The sequence below is a fragment of the Thunnus maccoyii genome, chromosome 2, assembly GCF_910596095.1.
Source record: "Thunnus maccoyii chromosome 2, fThuMac1.1, whole genome shotgun sequence".
Classification (NCBI taxonomy): Eukaryota; Metazoa; Chordata; class Actinopteri; order Scombriformes; family Scombridae; genus Thunnus; species Thunnus maccoyii.
The window spans coordinates 4,810,193-4,829,937 of NC_056534.1; the positions used below are offsets into that span (position 1 = coordinate 4,810,193).

Here is a 19,745-nt window from a genome sequence, read left to right on the forward strand (position 1 = left end):
GGGTGAACTGACACTGTAAACATCATTTCCTGTTGTGAATAGTCACATATAAAAATGTGGATTGATGAAAAAACACACAGATACTCATCACTTACCCCCTTTAGCATCTATACATGCAGATAGTTTCAGTGCCAAGATTTTAAGTTGTGTCTCTGGGAACTGCTGCCACACCAATACAATGGAAGTGATTGGAATTTTTCTACTTTTGCCATCTGCTCTGAAAAAATACATTTAAATATTCAATATATATATATATATATATACAGCATATAAACATACATACAGCATAATATAGTATAATATCATCTCTTTCCATAATCTATGTCCTGGTTACTCTGGATAATCTGCAGACTTCACTGTGATCAGTTTTCAAAGAAAACATTTCTTCAGGAGTTTTGTTGAACATTGGAAAAACTTCTAAAAATGTATTAAAAAGTGATTAAGAAGTCACGTGCACTTTGTGAATTATTGATGATGGATACCTCATTAGTTCTGCTGAATTCTTTGGTTTCAAAGCTACATTTTCCTTTAGTCGGTGTGGTTGTACTCTATGTTTTGTTTTATTAAACAATATTTCTCTGCATTACAGCCACATGCTTCAAACATGAATATCAGGATGGCTGAACCATGAATGTCAAAGTCATTAAGACATCAGAGAGAAAATGTGTCACATCACTGCTTATTAGAAAAGGTATATTTTACAAAAGCAGTTTGGCTAAGAAAAAAAAACACATTCAACATAAAGACACTACAGTCATATTCACCCTGCTTTAACTTCATCTGTAACAACCCTGTCTCCTCAAAGTTACGCTTATATACAACTTAGTTGTTTTCCCAATTACATTATGTTGACAAACATAATCACTGCCTGATTTTTTTCTAATGAATTAAGCGCTATATAAGCACTTTGGTTAAAGGTTAAGGCTGACAATTTTCTATACTTTTTTTATTGACAACAAATCTCATGTGCAGAGCCAAACCAACAATGAGTTGTGTATGTATCCAAAGTCTGATATATCTTATTCCTCTGTGCCGTAGGCCTCTGTTGTTGTCCAAAAACTATTAAAAACATGTCAGTGAGTCACACTGCTGCACCGATAGACATGTTCCTGCGCCACAAAGATTATGGTGACGGTAATTGGTTTAGAAACGGCTCCAAAAACCAATAACAGTGATCAAGTTTTCAGTCTCAGGAGAGTAGTTCTGTGTAAGGCAGGTGCCACTGAGCATGTGCGCTTTGCTAGCTTGTTGTGCTACACATCACAACCTCTTGGCTTTGCACTACATTGTACAAGCACTGTTAACAGAACCACGTTCATGCACAAAATTATGGTGACGGTAATTTGTTTAGAAACGGCTCCAAAAACCAATAACAGTGATCAAGTTTTCAGTCTCAGGAGAGTAGTTCCGTGTAAGGCAGATGCCACTGAGCATGTGCGTTTTGCTAGCTTGTTGTGCTACATATCACAACCTCTTAGCTTTGCACTACATTGTACAAGCTCTGTTAACAGAACCACATTCCTGTGCATGCTCAGAACTACTCCAGCGACTGAAAACATGATTGCTGTTATTAGTCTTTGGAGCCGTTTCTAAACATGCCCAAACTCTTCATAATGAGGGAACATGTCACCCAGTGCAGGCGGTGTGATTCACTGATATGTTTTTAATAGTTTTTGGACTATGACACAGAGGAATAAGATATATCAGGCTTTGGATACACACACGCAATACTTGTTAGTAGATCAATTCATTGTTGGTTTGGATCCAAACATGAGATTTGTTGACAATAAGAAAAATATAGATAATCGGCAGCCATATCCTTTTAGGTAAATGACAGATGGTTTTGCTTAAATGTTAATAAATATTTCTGTAACCTTAATCAAGTGCTGCCAGTGCCTAAACAATACCGTAAAAAGTTTCTATTAGTGGATATTGTACTGCAAGATCAGATATTTTGGCATAAAAACTAAATGAAATACGTTGTCACTGATCATTTCTCTAATACATTCAGTACAAATATTTTTGCAACTTGACAAATACGTTGATTAAAAACATTTTCTCATTATGTCGAGAGAAAACGTAATTCAGCCAGCACTGTGTTTCTAGTAAAACGTATTTATTTCTAGGCACCAGGGTTGTCTGTACAAACCTTGACATACTGGTATTATCACATCGACACAACTTTCCTGTAGCATCCAGTTCAGAGGAATACACACATACATTTATCTTGTAAGAGACACCTGATACATCACATCTTGTGTTTTTGGCTGTAACACGTATCTTCCTTGATAAAATCTTAGTCACATTATCAAACCCATCAAAGGAAAAATGTAGCATACTGCAGAAGTGACCACATAGAGCATCTGTGTCTCCATGTGGCAGCCAGAATAAATCAAGGAACAAATTCAAGGACTTTGCACTAACTTTGCCTTCATTCCTGAGAGCATGGTGGCCTTCTCCTCGTCCTGCATCTCTACTTGTTCTTGCCAATGAGATTTCCTACTCGCTGCATGAATCTCCCCAGTTTGTTGTCAGCGCTTTGTGCATTACTTTGTGTCTGATACATTGAATAGTCACTCCTGTTCAGGTAAGAGCTTCTGTCTTTGTCTGAGGGTTGCATGCTTGCGGTCCTCGTTGATTTGTCCAGAGGAATATTATCAGTGCTCAGGAAATACTCAAATCGACTGTAGACTTTCTCTCTCCTGGTTGGACTGACAGTTGGTGTCTCGTCATTCAGAGTGCTTCTTGAGCCTAGTTCCTGCTCTTCTGCAGGGATTATCTTTTTTTTGCTTGAACGCTGAGGAGATAACCTGCTAAAGGAGAATGGAGATTTATGCTTTTCTGTCTCAGATGGAGAGCAGACAGAGTTCTGCATGATCGGTGATTCACCTCTCTTTGTTGTTTGCTCTGCAGCAGATGGTGTCCATGAGTTGTCTGCCCTGAGTGATTGGTTTGATCCTGAGGGATTCTGTGATTTAAATGAGGCCTTTCTTTGCAGCAACTTCTCCTCTTTTTTGGATGCTTTCTTTTCATCTGACATAAGCAGTGAATATACTTTCAACTTTAGGGAATTCTTCCTCTGAAATGGGTTTTCCTCCTGCTGCTTTTCTGTCTGACCATTAGAATCTGCAACAAGCTGAGATCCTGCAGATGTGTTTAAGATCCTTGGGTTAGTTTCTGTCTCGCCGGATACTGATTTATCGCCTTCTCTTTGAGCAGCGGAGCCCGAACTGTAACCTGTAGAGTCCTCACTTTCTCTGTGTACATCCTGATGCTGAGATTCTGGAGGTATGCTCGATTTCATGGAGTTCGCAGAGTTGACGCGTGTATTTGAACCTTCTTTCTCTTCAGGGATTTCAATCAAAGACACCATCCCTCTTGGCTGTTGAGAATACTTGAGTGATGGTTCATTGAGTTTTATATCTAGATCTGTAGCTGAGGTCGTCCTGGAAAGAGGCTCATGCCAGTCGTACGTCTTTCGATCTAGAATTGTTTTGATGTCATAGTGAGATGCAGAGCGGTGCCCGTCAGTGAGATGGGCTTCCATTTTTGGCTCACTGTCTTTGTGATTGGCTGGTTCCAAGCTGCAGCTGTCTTGTGTATATGGCTCTAATTCTGCCATGCTCTGCCTTATGTCCAGACCTCTTAATGAAGTCATTAATTTAGGTCTTTCCAAAGTCGAATACATGGACCTTATGGACTCTTGGCTCTGCTTGAGATTGATGCCATCCTGCTGACTGAGTCTGTTTTGCCTCATTTCCTCCAACCTGGACTTAACATCCCTCGATCTGCTGTGAATCAGCTGTGACTGATGCTCGTTTAAGCCTATGTGACTGCCATATGGGGACGTCAAAGGAGACAACACATCACATGACCCATCTGGAGGCGCATTACTGTCATTAAGGTATGTGTCGATTTTCCACTTGTTGAGGGACGTCTCAGAGCAGAACGGTATCGCATTCTGGTCCGAACCGTAGAGAGTCCGGTGTCTAAGGTGCTGCTGTGACAAGCTGTTGGTTAGCATTAAGGCAGAGGCAGTCCTCTCAAGAGGGCCAATGTCCTTGGCCCCCATCCTCAGCCGGCTCATGGAGTTTAACCTCTGCAGATCTCCTCCATAACTGTGTCCCCTCACCAGATTCCCCATCTCAGTGACATAGTGAGACTGATTCAGCCTCTCCTGCATGCTCAAGCCCCTGGTCAGCATGCTGGCAGTGTTAAACCTGTCATCCTGAGCACTTCTCATGCTGGGCATCGCTCTGGATCTCATGTTAATTTGGTGGATGGAGAGATGGCTGGAGCTGAGCAGGCTCACGTTGTCTCTCAGCCCCTGACCACAGGTGGACAGAAGTTCAGGTACTATGGAGCGAGCATACAGCCGTCGAAACTCCTCGTCATAAGAGCAAGCCAGCTGACCCGTGATCACCAGGACCATGCTCAGTCTGATCTTCTCATACGACCATGTGTAGCTGGAAAGGAAAATGGAGGTAAACAGTCATCAGACAGGCAGCAGGGATGGAGTGACAGTGTCACCCTACCTAAAGTCATCTTTGTAGTTTATTAAAATATATGTTTAGACATATTTAAACTGATGCAAATCAATATGATGTCAGGATGTACCCTTATTATCTTTAAATCATTAATATATTACAGTATAAACATGACCAAAGCTTACAATTACCACCAAACACATCACTTTTCTAGTTTTTATTTAATTTTAAGATGTTCTTGCACACTATCACATTTTAATTGGATAGGACCAAACCCTCTCCAGAAATCTGTCAGTTGGTCACTTGTACTCATCTTACTTAGTTTTGACCTTTCAATCAGACCTTTATCGAGTAAGATTCAGGTTGTGAATCTTACTTGGTAAAAAGAGTAGAAGTGACCAACAGTGAACAGGATTTCTTGTTTCTTCTTAGTTTACTAATACATTTTATTAAATATCAGAGATATCAAATTCCCTTAATTGAATCAGGAGAACACCAGAGATATTGTGTGTGACAGACCAGTCAGGTGTACAAATTCAGGTCAATGCTTAATGTGATTTAATTGTGAGAGACACATCTATGTGAGGTTCAGTAGTGGAAGAAGTAAAGTAAAATCCGCCTACAGTAAAAGTACATAAGTATTATGAGCTTGATGTAGTTAAAGTATTGCAGTAAAAGTAGTGGTTTGGTCCCTCTGACTGATATATTATTATATATGACATCATTAGATTATTAATAGTCAATCATCAGTGTTAGAGCAGCATGTTACTGTTGTAGCTGCTGGAGGTGGAGCTAGTTTCAACTACTTTATATACAGTTAGCTAGTTTAGTCCAGTGGTTCCCAACCTAGGGGTCGGGCCCTCCAAAGGGTCAGCAGATAAATCTGAGGGGTCGTGAGATGATTAATGGGAGAGGAAAGAAGAAAAAACAAGGTTTAGATACACAAACCTATTTTTGGACTTTTTCTCTAATCTTTGATTTTTGCTGAAATATTGGATCATTTGAACATTTATTGAAATGAAAGCATGTGAGAAGTTTAGAGGGAAAAATCACTATTTGGTGGAGCTGTTAACAACTCATAGACATGTGAAATGTGACCCCGACTACACACTGCTTTTTGTAAGACGTCAAAAGACAAAAAGGTTGGAAACCACTGGTTTCATCTTTAACAATGTGTTGTATTTTAAAAGCTTTTTTATATTATCCATTGTGTCAAATCTTCATCTGAAAAGTAACTAAAGCTGTCAAATAAATGTAGTGGAGTAGAAAGTACAATATTTCCCTCTGAAATGTAGTGGAGTGGAAGTATAAAGTAGCATTGGAAATACTCTTTTACTGTACTGTACTATGTAAAATTGTACTTTAGTACAGTACTTGAGTAAAGTACTTAGTTACTTTCCACCACTGGTGAGTTTTGCAGGTTGGCATCAACTCACCTGTATGTTCCATACAAAACTGTTCTGCAGTCCACCAGTATAAATTTCTGCTCCAAACTTCCATGAAACCTCAACCCAGACTGACACTGATACTGCTGTCCCCGAACCGTCCGAACACGAATGGTCTGATGGAGAAAGGAAGATGAATTACAACAACCACCGCCTGCGGGGAAGAAACAAACTCCATTTTCTGTCATTACTGTAACTGAGTAGTTGTTTGTGTACGTGTGACTTTTGTAATCAGTGATTATAATTGTATTTAAAGGACATCACGTGACAATGCGTTGCAGACTTAAGTTAATCTGCACTTATGAATGTTATAATGTAGCTCAACTACAGCTCAACTAATGTAGATGTCTCCTCATTTTCATGTGGTGAAATTATATTAAAAATGTACAATAGATCCTTAAGGCACTCCTTGGTGCCACAGCAGCCGCTTTGGGAACCGTTGTTATAGACTTTATGTCTTGTGAAATGTAACAAATATCAGCCTTTAAGTGGTTTTAATCAATAGTTTTATATTATGGAGTGAAAGAGGTCGTCCTAGTGACAAACCCGACTCTGTAAAAGATCCCTGTTTGAACTTTCTGTCCTCTTGTCCTTTTCATGTTTCAGAATCAGTCTGTTTTTAGGTAAATCAATATCATTTTCATTTTAAATTAGATGTATTTTGCTTCAATAGATTCAGTTTATACACAGGTATTTTAAGTAAATTTTAAACAAAGCAATTCTGGAAAATTAGAAGAAGTAGTTGACACATAAAAAGCACAAACTCAACAAGACCAGACCTGTGTGTCATTTTTTTTTTTATGAGGCAGGTATTTAGACGTGGCTACTGGCTAAGCAATTTGCATGTAGATGACAAAACCGTCAGTGTGTTCACTCTGCTGACTTCTTGTTTGCACTGTTTAAGTATCATCTTGACGCAGTTTAACAGGAAAATCCAGCCATGCAAACAGATCTGTCCTACGGCTGCTGCCGTTCTGTTGTCTCGTAATGATAGGTAGAACAGCAGCAGCGAGGAAATGCTGACTTTCTATGAGGGCGTGGAACAAATGTCAAATTTAATCCACTAAATAATCCTGCCAATAAAAGAAAGGTCATGCCACAGGCGAATCCTCCTCTGGCAGGGACACGTCGATGGAATACAAATCTACAAACATGCAGCTGAAAGAGCAGGAAAATAAGTTGATTTTCTTGTTTAAAATGTCAGAAAATGGCCACATCAGATCCTATTTAATGAGCCAATGTGTTGTACTTTTGAATGCGCTACATCATCACTTTCTTTCTTTCTTTCTGTTCATCTCATTGACATCAAGTGAGAATTCATTCTATGGAGCAAAATCTTCCAATGCTGAACTTTACAGTCTCCTGACAGTTTCCATATTCCAGATTAAGGAAAAATGTGTCAGAAATATATAATTTAGACCATAAGGAGTCCTTAAATGATGCTTATGCACCTTTGTTTGCTCTCATATGAATGAGTGAAGAACAACTGGAGAATTTAAGGTATTTAAGGGGTAAAATTAGGCAACTAGGCAGTCTGAGACTGTACATTAAGAAGTGCAGGTACAGATTAAAAAAAGGATTAAGGTAGTTTTAAAGTCCTCCTCCACTCAAAAATGTGTTTTGCTTCTTATTACTCCGGTTGGATGTTTGATGTTCATTATGCAGAATGATGTATGTGTAGTATTTTACACCAGAGGGCTGTTTTCACATGAATTTGCTGAAGGAGGAAAGTTTCTCTGTGCTCACCTTAAATCTGAGTTTAAGACGTGTGCTTACAAGCATGATTAATGACATCACAGCTATCTCGAAGCCAAATGTGATCCAGTATTTAACTTACACATGTTACAGGACGTGTAAACTTGAAATCTCACACACTCAGAAGGAGACATCTTGTGTCTAGTAGTTCAACTTTTGAAATTAATTTGCATATTTAACGTTCTGGATTTTTCTATGTGGGAGAAAGAGGAGATGTTATTTTAAATGACAGGTTCACAATTTTTGAAGTCTGTCTTAAAACAACAGTCATGAGCCCAAATAAACATTGAAACATGTTTTTCTTGCTGTAATCACTCCTCCTGTTCATACTTCATAATGACCTTACAATGTAAGTGATGGGGGACAAAATCCACAGTCCTCCTTCTGTGCAAAAATGTGTTTAAAAGTTTATCTGAAGCTAATATGAAGCTTCAGCGTCCAAATGAGTCAAATCAAGTAGATATCTTTCAACGTTACAGTCTTTTTAGTGCCAAAGTTTCTCTTTTTGTTACTATACTTCCACCTGCAGCTCAACAGGGAAACACTGTCTGAGGAAACACAAAGAGGGAATTTGATGCTAAAAAGACTGTAAATGTGTCAGATATCCACTTGATATGACTAACTCAGACTGCTGAAGCCTCATATAAGCTTCACATCTACTTTTAAATGCATTTTTGCACAAAACGACTGTGTGGATACATTGTGGATTTTGATCCCTTCACAAAACCTCTTTCACTGTTCATCTGGACACCTGATTGTTGTTTTAAGATACACTTGAAAAACTGTGAACCTTTCCTTTAAGGCAGACGCCACTGTGCACTAGTTATTAACAATGTAGAATGTAGTACAAGTTAAGAGGTTGTGATATGCAGCACAACAAGCTAGTGAACTGCATTCCCGTACATGCTCAGCAGCGTCTGCCTTACACTGAACTACTCTCCAGAGAATGAAAACATGATCGCTGTTATTGGTCTTTGGAGCCGTTTCTAAACAAACTCGCGTGACCAAACTCTTCATAATGAAGGAACATGTCACCCAGTGCAGTGGTGTGATTCATCGACGTGTTTTTAATAGTTTTTGGACAACAACGGAGGTCTACGGCACAGAAGAACACACTCACGTTTTAGTAGATCAGTTCATTGTTGGTTTGGGTGATTTGGCTCCAAACATGAGAAATATGGACAATAAGAAAAATATAGAAAATCTCCAAACTGATCCTTTAATGTTGTATTCAGTGCTGTTGGTGTTTCTTACCTTGATGTCTTGGATGTTGACACCCATCTTGTGCGACATGTTGTAGAAGCTCTTGAACTGGGAGTCATCCAGAACGATGTAGACCACCACCCCCTTGAGTGCCACGTTGATGATCTCTTTGAAAATGTCGACGTCAGTGAAGATGTCCATCGCTATGGCGATCATCTGAAGATGCAGGATTGAAAAACAGATTAAAAAAACAGGCCTAAAGAGTTAAATGTAGGCATGTTGAAGGCATGTTATTGACAGGTAGAACGTTATACAACAGCTTTACCAAGAAAAATACATTTGAAATGTTAAAGTGTAAATCAGTTACACTGTAGGTCAGCATAACTTCACAGATTACAGTAGACTGCAGATGCAGGTATGAATGAATGAGTCTAGATCTAGAAGGTCTTTGCTTTTATGCACAAAACTAAAACATGCAAGTTTAAACCTCTAAAACTAACCTGAAGACTGGAAATTCTTTGTTTTACATTTTAAGATGATTCTATATGTCATAAGTGGAATAGTCATTATGGATATAACAGGGATGTTTTTATACTTTTATAAAGAGGCAACTCAACATTTCTAGCCTGATATTAATCTTTATGTGGTAAATGAGTAAGAGGACACATCGCAGCATGTTGTATCTGAGGAGCGGCGTTTCTAAGGAAAAAAAAACACATGACTGAAATCATCAATGAAAGCAAAAATGATTTATGGTTCATGTCGTGATAATAATCAGACCAGGTTTTACCAGCTACAGTTACATCACTGTTTGTACAGTACATGAATGCACCGGACGTTATAGTAAATATCAAGTGGCTCCACTGTGTCATTTTCAGATGGTGGATATCTGCGGTGTGAAAGTCCATTTCCTGCACACTTAGACAAAGACACACACCCTGCTGTAATTTATGAATTATGAGTGTCAGCTCTGAAGACAAGGAGCTGAACATCAAGTACGTTCAAGCTGAGACACGTTGAGTAGTTCGTATGAAATATGACTGACCTTTTCATGAGGAGCTTACACAGCAGGAAAATGTATTTTTGTCTCAATGAGGCTGAATGTACAGTTTATTTAGGCTGTTGTTTGCATTTAAAGTTGCATGTAAAGCTTTCTCTGACCATTTGTTATTCATTGTCATAAACGGAGTCATAGTTTGCCTCAGGCGCTCAGTTTTTCTTGCAAGTCAGCTGTCTTGTTATTTCTCTACATGTTCTTGTCTAAATTAATGTTACCGCCCAGGTTTTTGTGATTGTTACAGTGGAACAACTGATGAATGATTTTATAGTGTCACCAAAAACTGTATTAAAACTTCAATATTCTGTTTGTTGGTAATTACTTTTAATTACTTTGTTGTTGGCTTCTAAGTGACACTTATGAAATATTTGATTGCCACAGCATTTTGTAACGTTTAACGTTCAGACTCAGAGACAAACGTTTGTTTCTTTGGAAAGCTGTAGAAGGATTGCACAATTTGCCACCATATATGTTGTTTTGTGCAAGCCCTCGTTTCCTCCAAATCTCTATAACAAGTGCAAAGTTAGCAGACACACAGAGCCACAATGGCCACATGTTGTTGGAAATACATCAGGTTGGAATAAACCAGAGTTTCCCTATAAGTCTAATTGAGTTCCATTGTAAAAGTCTGTTGTTTGTATTATTCTCTACTGGTTATTGTTTACTAGCTGCTACTGAAGGAAAAGCTGACCTGGTTTATTCTAGTTGCTACGTTTATTATGACAGGTTTGCATTGATGATATATAACTCAGTAAATAATAGTGTATGTGTATATGGACAGTGGAGATTATGCTGCAAACCTGAGAGGATAAATTTATACAAGCTTACAGGATGTTACTGTTTGAAACTCAAAGGAACCTTTTTGTTGCAACCGTCAGTGTAATCCTCTTTTTGTTGTCACTGTTATGGCCCAAACAACTTGTTAAGCCCTTGTTGTATTTGCAAAAGAACTACAGTAGACCTTCTGTACGGTATTATGATTGATGTCGGGGTTATCATTTGTAAAGATAATGACAATAATGCTTCATATACTTCAGAAAGCTATAAAACTGCAGAGTCATAGTGATGTTTAAGGTTCCAATTTATTACCATTCTTTTTCAGTCTCCTTATTCATAAACCTTTAATAAACACACTATAATGTAGTTATAAGCAGGTATAAGGACACATTTAAGTGTTTATTAACATCCAGTATTTGTCAATGAATATAATATCTATTATAAAGAGATATTTTATATTATTACAACTGTGTTTTACTACATTGTCATTTATTGTCTGTTTATACACCAGAATTCAGTTACAGTATTGGTTCCCACAGAAGGAGAGTATCATATCTGCTGACAACTACAATATAGTCTGTTATAAACTATTACTTAAATGTTTATCAACTGATTATAAATCTTAAATAGAATTTAAAGTAAATTCTTTTTTTTCTTTTATTGTTTTGTCTCTTTGTTATGTTGTGATTATGTTGTAAATTCAATGTATATAAAAGTATAAATATGGAAATAATCTTGGAAAAGTATCACTTAATAACTAAAATACTCACCAGTACTAATTAAAGCATAATTCATGTCGTGAAACTGCAAAAACAGCAGCAATTGTTGTTTTGTACTTTATGCTTTTTAGAGGATTAATGACAAGTTTCCTTCTGTAGTAACAATAACAAGTGACTTGTGTCAGCTGACTGTGTGTTAACATATACGACAGTGTACCGTGTGTGCAGAGTTAACCTCTGTGTGTAAAGCAACGCCTTTCATTGTGAGTTTGTGCTTTTGATAAATTGCTTTTGTCCTCGTTCTCTATTTGCCAGCGTGCAAGGTTACACAGGTGCAACCGAAGCCACAAAGATGAATCCCGACACACCTGACAGATGAGGAGAGTCTGGCTTTTTGAATTCAGTATTTGGTCCTCACCTGCCTCGCCTCCTGAATCTGTTTCCGAATCACTTCTTTGATGGTTGGTGTGTTTTGTCTTGGTGGGTGGAACAGCAGGCTGATGCTGGTGTCCAGGCCCTCCAGCGTGACCTCTGGCCAGCCCAGGTCCAGGTCCGGCACCTCCTCATCAGACTCTATTGGGAAGTAAGTAGAGGGGTAGATCTCTTCTGTGACCTGTCTCTCCGTGGAGTTCTCCTCCTCAACCGGTAACTCTGCATTTTCTAAAATGAAAGAGATCTCCTCCTCTGAAAGAAAGTGTCTTATCTGCTCAGCTCGGAGGAACTCCTCGTAGGCCTCTTTCCCTCCTCTGAGCAGGGCATAAATGGCCAGACGGTAGGATTCTTTGTAGTGTGGCTGAATGTAAACCGGACTGTCTTCATGATTCAGCGACAGGGCGGACAGATTGGACTCCATTGATTACAGATCCCTTCAGAGTCTCTATGTGTGACAGGCTTCTTCTTTACCTTCAGTGTGACAAGTTAAAGGGCTGTTAACAAGGCTGTTAAGACTAAAAACCGACCAATAATAACTGGAAAGCTCATTGGGAAAGAAGAGGCAGTTTATATCTAAAGTGAACATGTAAAAACCTGCGTGTCAAATGTGATTCCCTAGAAGTAGGTAAACAATATGAGGCATGTGGTGTCTTCTATCCCTGAACATTATGATTAACATGAACTAAACAAGTAATCACTGAAATCTTACTTACTTCATAACTGGTGAAAGAAATATTTCCGTGCAATCCGAGTCCAACACTGACCTGAACCTTATAATAAAAAGAGCAAAGTGAAGCTCTCCAGTCAGTCTCGGTGTGTGTGTGTTGTCTCCTCCATGAACAAGCAGCACTAGGGTGTGGATTTGAACTCTCTATGTTGTACCTGCCCTTTAGCTCCACACACATACTGTAAGACACCACACCCACCTCGGCTCACCTGGGTTTCAGGTGCAGGAGCAGGTTTGTCTGTCTATCCAGCTGCTACAAAATCCCCCACAGCTTGGATACACTTTCTTATTTTTAAATTATTTAGTTTATTCATTGCTGCAGAAGGAATCATAACCTCCTCACCGTCCCACTGACACTTAGGGTGAGGCTGAGAGGAGATTACTCAAAAAGACAACAAAGAGAGTTTGATAAGTAAAGTTTATTTGCCATTACAAGCCATCACAAAGCATTGGGAGTGGGGGGAGGCGGGACATGTCACAGACAGACAGATAGTCCTCTCTATTTTTATTCACAGAGCTACTAACTAACAGAGAAAGCTACCTGGGAGAAAAGTAGGTGGAGGAAAACTCAACCATCTCAGAGGAAAACAAATAAATAATCTGGTATTTGGTGTTAATTTCCCACCCAGGTACTGACGACAGACAGCTCTGTACCTGCTCACTCCCTGGACGTCCAGTTTAAAGAATAACTCTGGTTTATTACCACTTCGGTCTTATTTCTGTAGTTTTTGCATATTATTTCAGTTTTGATAAATATATATAATATTGCACTCACAAGTTTATTTGTTTAAAAACTGAGAACAAACACAACAATGAAGTCAGATACGGAAAGAAACATGACACCACATGACAGACAGGTTGTTACCAAACTGAAAGTAAAGCAAAACTTTAACTTTACCCATCTGACTTCTTTTTTTAGAGATGCTGCTTCCCAGAAATCAGCATTTAACATGAAACAATGACCAAAACTAAATAAATAAGACCAAAGTTGTAATAAACACCACAAAAAATGGATACAGGCATTCCACTAATATTGAATAGTGGAAGGTGCAGCTTTTAAAAACACTGAACATTAATATCTACCCGGCCTTTTATTTTTCTTAGTTTTTTCCCACCTGTGTCAATAGCACAGTGACCAGTTGAAGGACATGTAACATCTGAAAAGGACATCTACTGTATGTTAGTAGCCACTGTAAAAGTCCCTCCTGTGTAGTTTTTTCCTACATGTATCCTGCAACTAGTTCTCCAAACGAATAGAGAGAGTAAGGACTGGTTTAGCAACCTGTTTTTTCTAAGTGGTAGTCCAGAATACGCAGCAATTCAGAAAAAGGGACTTCAAAAGTGATTACGTCAAAAAATAAACCTTAAAGTAACAACGTGGTTTCACACTCATGCTATAAATCAGCGTTGTTATCAGCAGACGTTTCCCCTTCAGACATCACCACCGTTTACTTCCTTGGTGGGGTGGGAGACTTCATGAATCTGGGCGGGGTGGGCGACTTGACGCTGCGAGTTGGGGTTGGAGACTTGGGGGTCGGGGTATGAGACTTGGGGGTTGGGGTTGGAGACTTGGGGGTCGGGGTATGAGACTTAGGGGTTGGGGTTGGGGATTTGGGGACGGGGGTGGAGGCTGGAGTTGGGCTCTTCATGGATAACGCGGGGGTGTGGGCCTTAGGGGTGGGGGTAGGCGTCTTGGAGTGGGGAGCAGGGGACTTCGGTGGCACAGGCGTGGCCACAGGTGTGGCCGGTTTGGCATGATGTCCCAGTTTGGGCTCGGGGATCTGCTCGCCGTGCTTGTAGACGCTGACGGTGATCTCAACAAACTCACCGCCGTACTTGTTCCGTACGTTGATGCTGTACTTGCCGGAGTCATCGGGAGTGACTTTGTTGATGACGAGGCTGGCGAATTTGCCGCCGTCGAACGTGATCTTGGTGTGCTCACTGGAGGCGACTTCCTGCTCATTCTTGAACCAGATGACCTCAGGAGTCGGCTCTCCCCACACGGTGCAGGTCAGGCTCAGGGACTGGAGAAGGTTGAGAGTCAACTCAAGTCAAAATTTATTCAGACAGCAATTTTTAACATGGTGGGTTTGTCAAAGTAAAGCAATGAAACCAATTAAAGGCTCAAAAAACCACTGCTAGTGGTATCTACACTTCTAAATATATAGTTTGGGTTGTATTTGCTAAGGTTTTGAGATCTCCTCTGCTGAGAGTTCTGCCAACATCCTGAATCAAAGTATTAGGTATACACTACCTTCAGGAAAGAGTCTACAACCAAACTAGTGTCTGTGTGAGGCTAAATGCTAATATCACCATGCTAACATGCTCCCAATGACAATGCTAACATGCTGATGTTTAACAGCTATAATTTTATCATGTGCACAACATAGCTTAGCATATTTGCACGCTAACTTTTGCTAATTAGCACTGAACATGAAGTACAACTGAGGCTCAAAACCTTGGAACATAAAACCGAAACTATCTGTAGGACATTACACCATTAGGGTTTATGTAGGAAAATCTATATTTTTGTAATTTACATGATTGACAATAAAACAAAAAAGTCCAATGAGAGGCTTGTGACTGAAAAATGATCTCTTCATGAATCATCTCAGCGTCCGCCATTATCTACTCTCTTTTTTTACTGCTTTGTATGTTTTTCACTAATAGTAAGAGCATGTGGCCGCCCACAGATGTTGTTTTGACATTTTGTTCCAGCATTTGCTTCGTAGGAATGCCGCCAGGGCACTAAAGCTCTGACCTTTGACTTCCTTACTGCGTGGCTGTTTGTAGTGATGCAAACAAAATACCTGAAACGAACCTGTAAAAATGTCGTTTTACATGTTGTTAACATTGTTGGTTCATATCAGCATGTGTACTCTGAGAAAGTCTCACCTTCTCTTCCATGATAGTGACCACATCAGGCAGGCCGCCAACCACTCTGCCACGGTCTGAGAAGAAAAATGTTTGTTTAGACCTACTTCAGCGAACATGTCACAAACATCAGTTTGCATTCATACATTTGTCTAAAAAAAGACATTCTGTGATGTAAGTAAACAAGTTTATGAGCAGAAGGAGGAGGAAAACTGTAAAAACTCTATGAACTTTCAAACAGTCATTTGTATTTTGCCTTGAAAGCAAGTAAGCTCCTCTGAAAATGTTCACAGAGCTGTTGAGGTCGCATGAGGGGTCTTTAAAGACATCACCACAATGTGATTCCACATTATCCCTCGACCGATACATGACATTTAAAAAAAACATCCTAAATAGGTCAATGTCTGAGGGAATAATCTCTCACTAACAGTGTGGATAGAATAAATGATGATATACTCACTCTTCTCAGCAAATGCAGCTGCCCTAAAGGGGAAGAGAGAAGGTTGGCATGATTAAAATCTTTTAAATACTTTTTACAGGTTCATGTTAAAGTACTGTATTAATATTGTCCAATAACTTACTTAAGTCTTAGGTACTCCTCATAGGCATCGGTGTATGCTGCAAAAAGAAAAATAATCTCATTAATACACTCGTTCTTAAAGTCGCCAAAAGTTTTGGTTGGTTTTCTTGGTCTCCTTGGAGAGAAAATATGTTGTTTGTAGTCTATTTCATATTTTTTTATTCATATGATGGTATAATGGTAAACTTGACTTCATGCCAACCGATACCTGGCCATGTGCCAGAAATTTGGGAGTAATTTCTGATTCAGATCTGACCTTTGAAAACCAGTTTACTAGAGTTTTACAGTTGAGGAGAAGCGTCTCTAAAATCAAACCATTTCTGTCACACGTCACTCGGGGACATTATCCAGGTGCTTTCAGCTAATTGGTTTCCATCTGTGCGTGTCAGTCATACAACTCATTGGTTCTTTCGGATTTCGAATGAGCCAATCACCATCCAGAGCCCTCTACAAAAGAGCAGAACTCGAGAGTGAGGGCCTCTCCTTTCTCCGTCTGTCTGTATGAGGTGTTGGTTCACTGTCAGATAGACTTGTTAAAGCAAATATAGTAGGAGGCTGAGGACGGTAGGTAAGTTGGGGTACTAACATTTTCACTCACGTAGTTAAACGTTGTTAGACACACTGGGTTTATTGGTTGGTGCCCCCATCATAACAGTTTTAGTGACGTCATTTCTGTAGATAAGTAAGTTAGGTCTTTTGTTGTGTTTTGTTTTCAAATATAGTTATTAGTGAGGCCTAGTTTTGTTTTATTGACTTTTCTGTTAGTTTGGCACAACCGCTTTGTCTTGTCCTCCCTGACATTTGGGAACTTTCTGTGTATTTTTAAATATTGTAAATAGCTAAAATAAATTCTGAGTTTATCTACTCCAACTTTGACTTCTTCAATGTTTGCTTGTTGTGTTACTGCTGCCGTTTCCCTTAGTTCCCCCAAGGGGATGTAACCATTTCTGTCTACTTTTGACCTTGAGAAAGTTATTCATGCCTTCATTTCACCCTGTCTGCATATCTCTAACTATCCAATGTGCAAAACCATGAGAGGAAAGCACAGTATCTCAATCTTAGCTTCCCTTCTTTGGCTTCCCACTGCATCCAGAATACAGTTCAAAGTTCTTCTAATCACACACACGTAAAAATGGATTAGCTCCAAGCTATAACTATGACACGCTAAAACACATGTGTAAGGGCGTACACTATTTAAGTACCTAAGTCTAGACTTGCAACCAAACATGATCGTGCATTTGCTGCCCTGGAACTTAAACTGAGGAATGCATTACCATTTACAATCCATGTTACCCTTAAAATGCACCTTTTTTAGGGTTAGGGTTAGGGTTAGGGTTATGGTTAGGGCCAGGGTTAGGGCTAGGGCTAGGGCTAGGGTTAGGGTTAGGGTTAGGGTTAGGGTTAGCGTAATTTATTTCTGATGAGCTGATTGGGATGAATGATTATAAAAAAGCTTTTGCTTGATACAGAAGACAAAGCTATTTGTGTTATAACTGACAAATATTTCACCACTGCAAAAGTGCTTTTGGTGTCTTATGAGTCCATGTCAAAGTCAATAAAATAAAAATTATAACTCAGAAAACACTAAAAACAAATCTATCTACAGAGTCATAAAATAAGAAAAAGTAAACAAAAAATGGATATCCTCATCGCTTGTTGAAATAAAATAAGCGCAGTTAAAGTGTGTTTGTACTGTGTCATGGCTGCTGTGATAAGAATCGTCTATATTTACCTTGTCCAGAGAGGTCAAAGGTCCTGGTGTATGTCTGCTCGCCGTCTGAGATCTCGATGGTGTAGTGACCCTTCTCCTTGTCGGATGGGTCGCAGATCTGCATCCAGGCCATCTCCGTCGTGCCACCGATCCTCATCTTCTCAGAGGAGGCGATCTTACTCTCCCTGCAGGGTGTAACATCACAGGCCGCAGGATTTAGTTTAAACTCATACTGATAATATAATGAAATGTGTCCGCTACAATGGCTACGGACGGATGTGTTTAAATTCAACAGTGCCACAACTAATGAAGTATTTCTACCATATCAAGAAAAATATCACTGGTAAAAAAAGTACAGTATGAAAGGTGTGAAAATTTTCCAAAAGTTTTTTTGAATCTTATATGAGCTTTCAGCAGTTAGTCAAATAAAGTGGATATCTTTCAAAATGTATGTCCTTTGAGTATAAAATTCCTCCTTTTCCAGTAGCAGTGTAAGGAAATTAACAAAAAGAAGGAAATTTATACTAAAAATACTTTCCAGTTATTCTCTTGATTTGATGAACTCAGACCGCTGAAGCCTCATATACTTTAAACTTGATGCAAACGTTGGAATACATTTTTGTCACCTTTAAATGGTCGGTATGAACAGATTGAATAATTACAGTAAGAAATAACAGTTTTTAATCTTCACGTGGGCACCTGACTGTGAACCCGTCCTTTAAGATATTCAGGCCAAAACATTTACAGTAATGTGTTTTTAACAGTTTTTACTGTGGCTTAATTAGGAAGTGTCACATTTCCTAAAAAAACAACAACTAATAAATAATCAATCAACTCAGGTGTTTTGCTTTTGACAGCTGACAGAAAACAGTTGCTGTAAAGTCCAGAACAGCAACATATGTACGATGTAAGTCTTTGGCTCTTTGTGATTCAGTGATGATTTCACTGTGTGTAACTGTCATAACTAATGGGGTTGAATATGTTTTACTATTATACTTTAGGTGTACATGTGTCAGGTGACTACAATACAATCACCCTTTAAATGAGCGTTGAGCAGAAGCCAAGTCTCCAAACAAAAATATCTGACACTGCTCATGTAGATGTTTTTGGATTGAAAGGCTGGAAATTATTTTTAATCCTCGACCTCGATTGACCGAAAGCTTTTTCCTGATGAACTGATCAAGTACCAGTCCCTGGTTGCAAAAATCAGCAAGCTCAGATATGAAGATGCTGATAAGAGGAACCACTTTCTTCTGATAAGAAGTCAAATCTCCAGCAACACTTGCAGTATAAAGACCAACTTCAATATGAGACCAACGTGTTTTGGCTGGTCAGTTAAAACATCTTAAATTTCAGCGTTACAGCTCATGGGCTTCATCAGCAGCAGCAAACAGATGTCTCATAATAAAGTTGTTCTTTATACTACAAGTGTTGCTGGAGTTTCACCCCTTCAGACTTCTTCCACTCTCCATGCATCTTGTAGGTGTATTAAGCTACCACTTTCTGATAAGCTACCTTTTATAAGGGATTATAAATAGAATGAATGGCTTTATCAATAAATCATTTACTAATTCTTTGCGGATCATTTATAAGCCAATCAGAAGAATAACATTTAGGTTGCCAGGTTGTGGAAAATCCTCCTCCAGCATCAAATTTTCTTTGTCTTTTTAACGCTTTAACTTCATGAAGACCCTCCGATGGGCAGTTTGACCACTTGTAGAAAAGGGCTGCAGGCATCTGGATTGAAATCTATTTATAAACAGCTAATTGACATTTACAACTGCAGACTTGATTGATTACTGTAAGAACCAATCATTAAAGGAGACATAACATGCCTTCTGTGATTTATATACTATTCCAATGTTGGATGTTAAACATAGTTAAAGTTCCTAAACTTGAGGTTAATGTATGTAAAAATGATCTCTGAATGTCAAAAGCCAGGTCTTCAACCAGTTCTGAACACTTTGTTTGGAAAGTT

General features: G+C 39.0%; 2 protein-coding genes across 5 annotated transcripts in view; both read right to left on the bottom strand.

Annotated features, from left to right (window-relative positions):
* Positions 1 to 2,473: 2,473 nt before the first annotated feature.
* Positions 2,474 to 12,296, bottom strand: LOC121881771 (protein FAM83B-like). The gene is made up of 4 exons (XM_042389492.1): positions 11,862 to 12,296; positions 8,942 to 9,106; positions 5,924 to 6,048; positions 2,474 to 4,466 (listed from the first exon to the last, which is right to left on the bottom strand). The coding sequence occupies exons 1-4, from the start codon at positions 12,294 to 12,296 to the stop codon at positions 2,474 to 2,476; spliced, it is 2,718 nt and encodes a 905-aa protein (XP_042245426.1).
* Positions 12,297 to 13,002: 706 nt separating this feature from the next.
* Positions 13,003 to 19,745, bottom strand: part of myom2a (myomesin 2a) — a 68,697-nt gene continuing 61,954 nt past the window's right edge. For all 4 annotated transcript variants that reach the window (XM_042393512.1, XM_042393528.1, XM_042393539.1 and 1 more), the window contains 5 exons: positions 17,789 to 17,952; positions 16,058 to 16,094; positions 15,937 to 15,959; positions 15,498 to 15,553; positions 13,003 to 14,626 (listed from right to left, as the gene is read on the bottom strand). In XM_042393512.1, coding sequence (XP_042249446.1) covers positions 14,051 to 14,626; positions 15,498 to 15,553; positions 15,937 to 15,959; positions 16,058 to 16,094; positions 17,789 to 17,952 — 856 coding nt within the window. In that variant the 3' untranslated portion in view covers positions 13,003 to 14,050. The remainder of the gene's footprint in view (positions 14,627 to 15,497; positions 15,554 to 15,936; positions 15,960 to 16,057; positions 16,095 to 17,788; positions 17,953 to 19,745) is intronic.

Excerpts from the sequence above, each read along its gene's own strand:
- LOC121881771 (XM_042389492.1), bottom strand. The coding sequence starts at position 12,296 with ATGGAGTCCAATCTGTCCGCCCTGTCGCTGAATCATGAAGACAGTCCG. Across the intron at positions 9,107-11,861 it reads AGATTCAGGAGGCGAGGCAG|ATGATCGCCATAGCGATGGA; the intron begins GTGAGGACCAAA and ends CTGCATCTTCAG. Across the intron at positions 6,049-8,941 it reads TCAACATCCAAGACATCAAG|ACCATTCGTGTTCGGACGGT; the intron begins GTAAGAAACACC and ends TTTCTCCATCAG.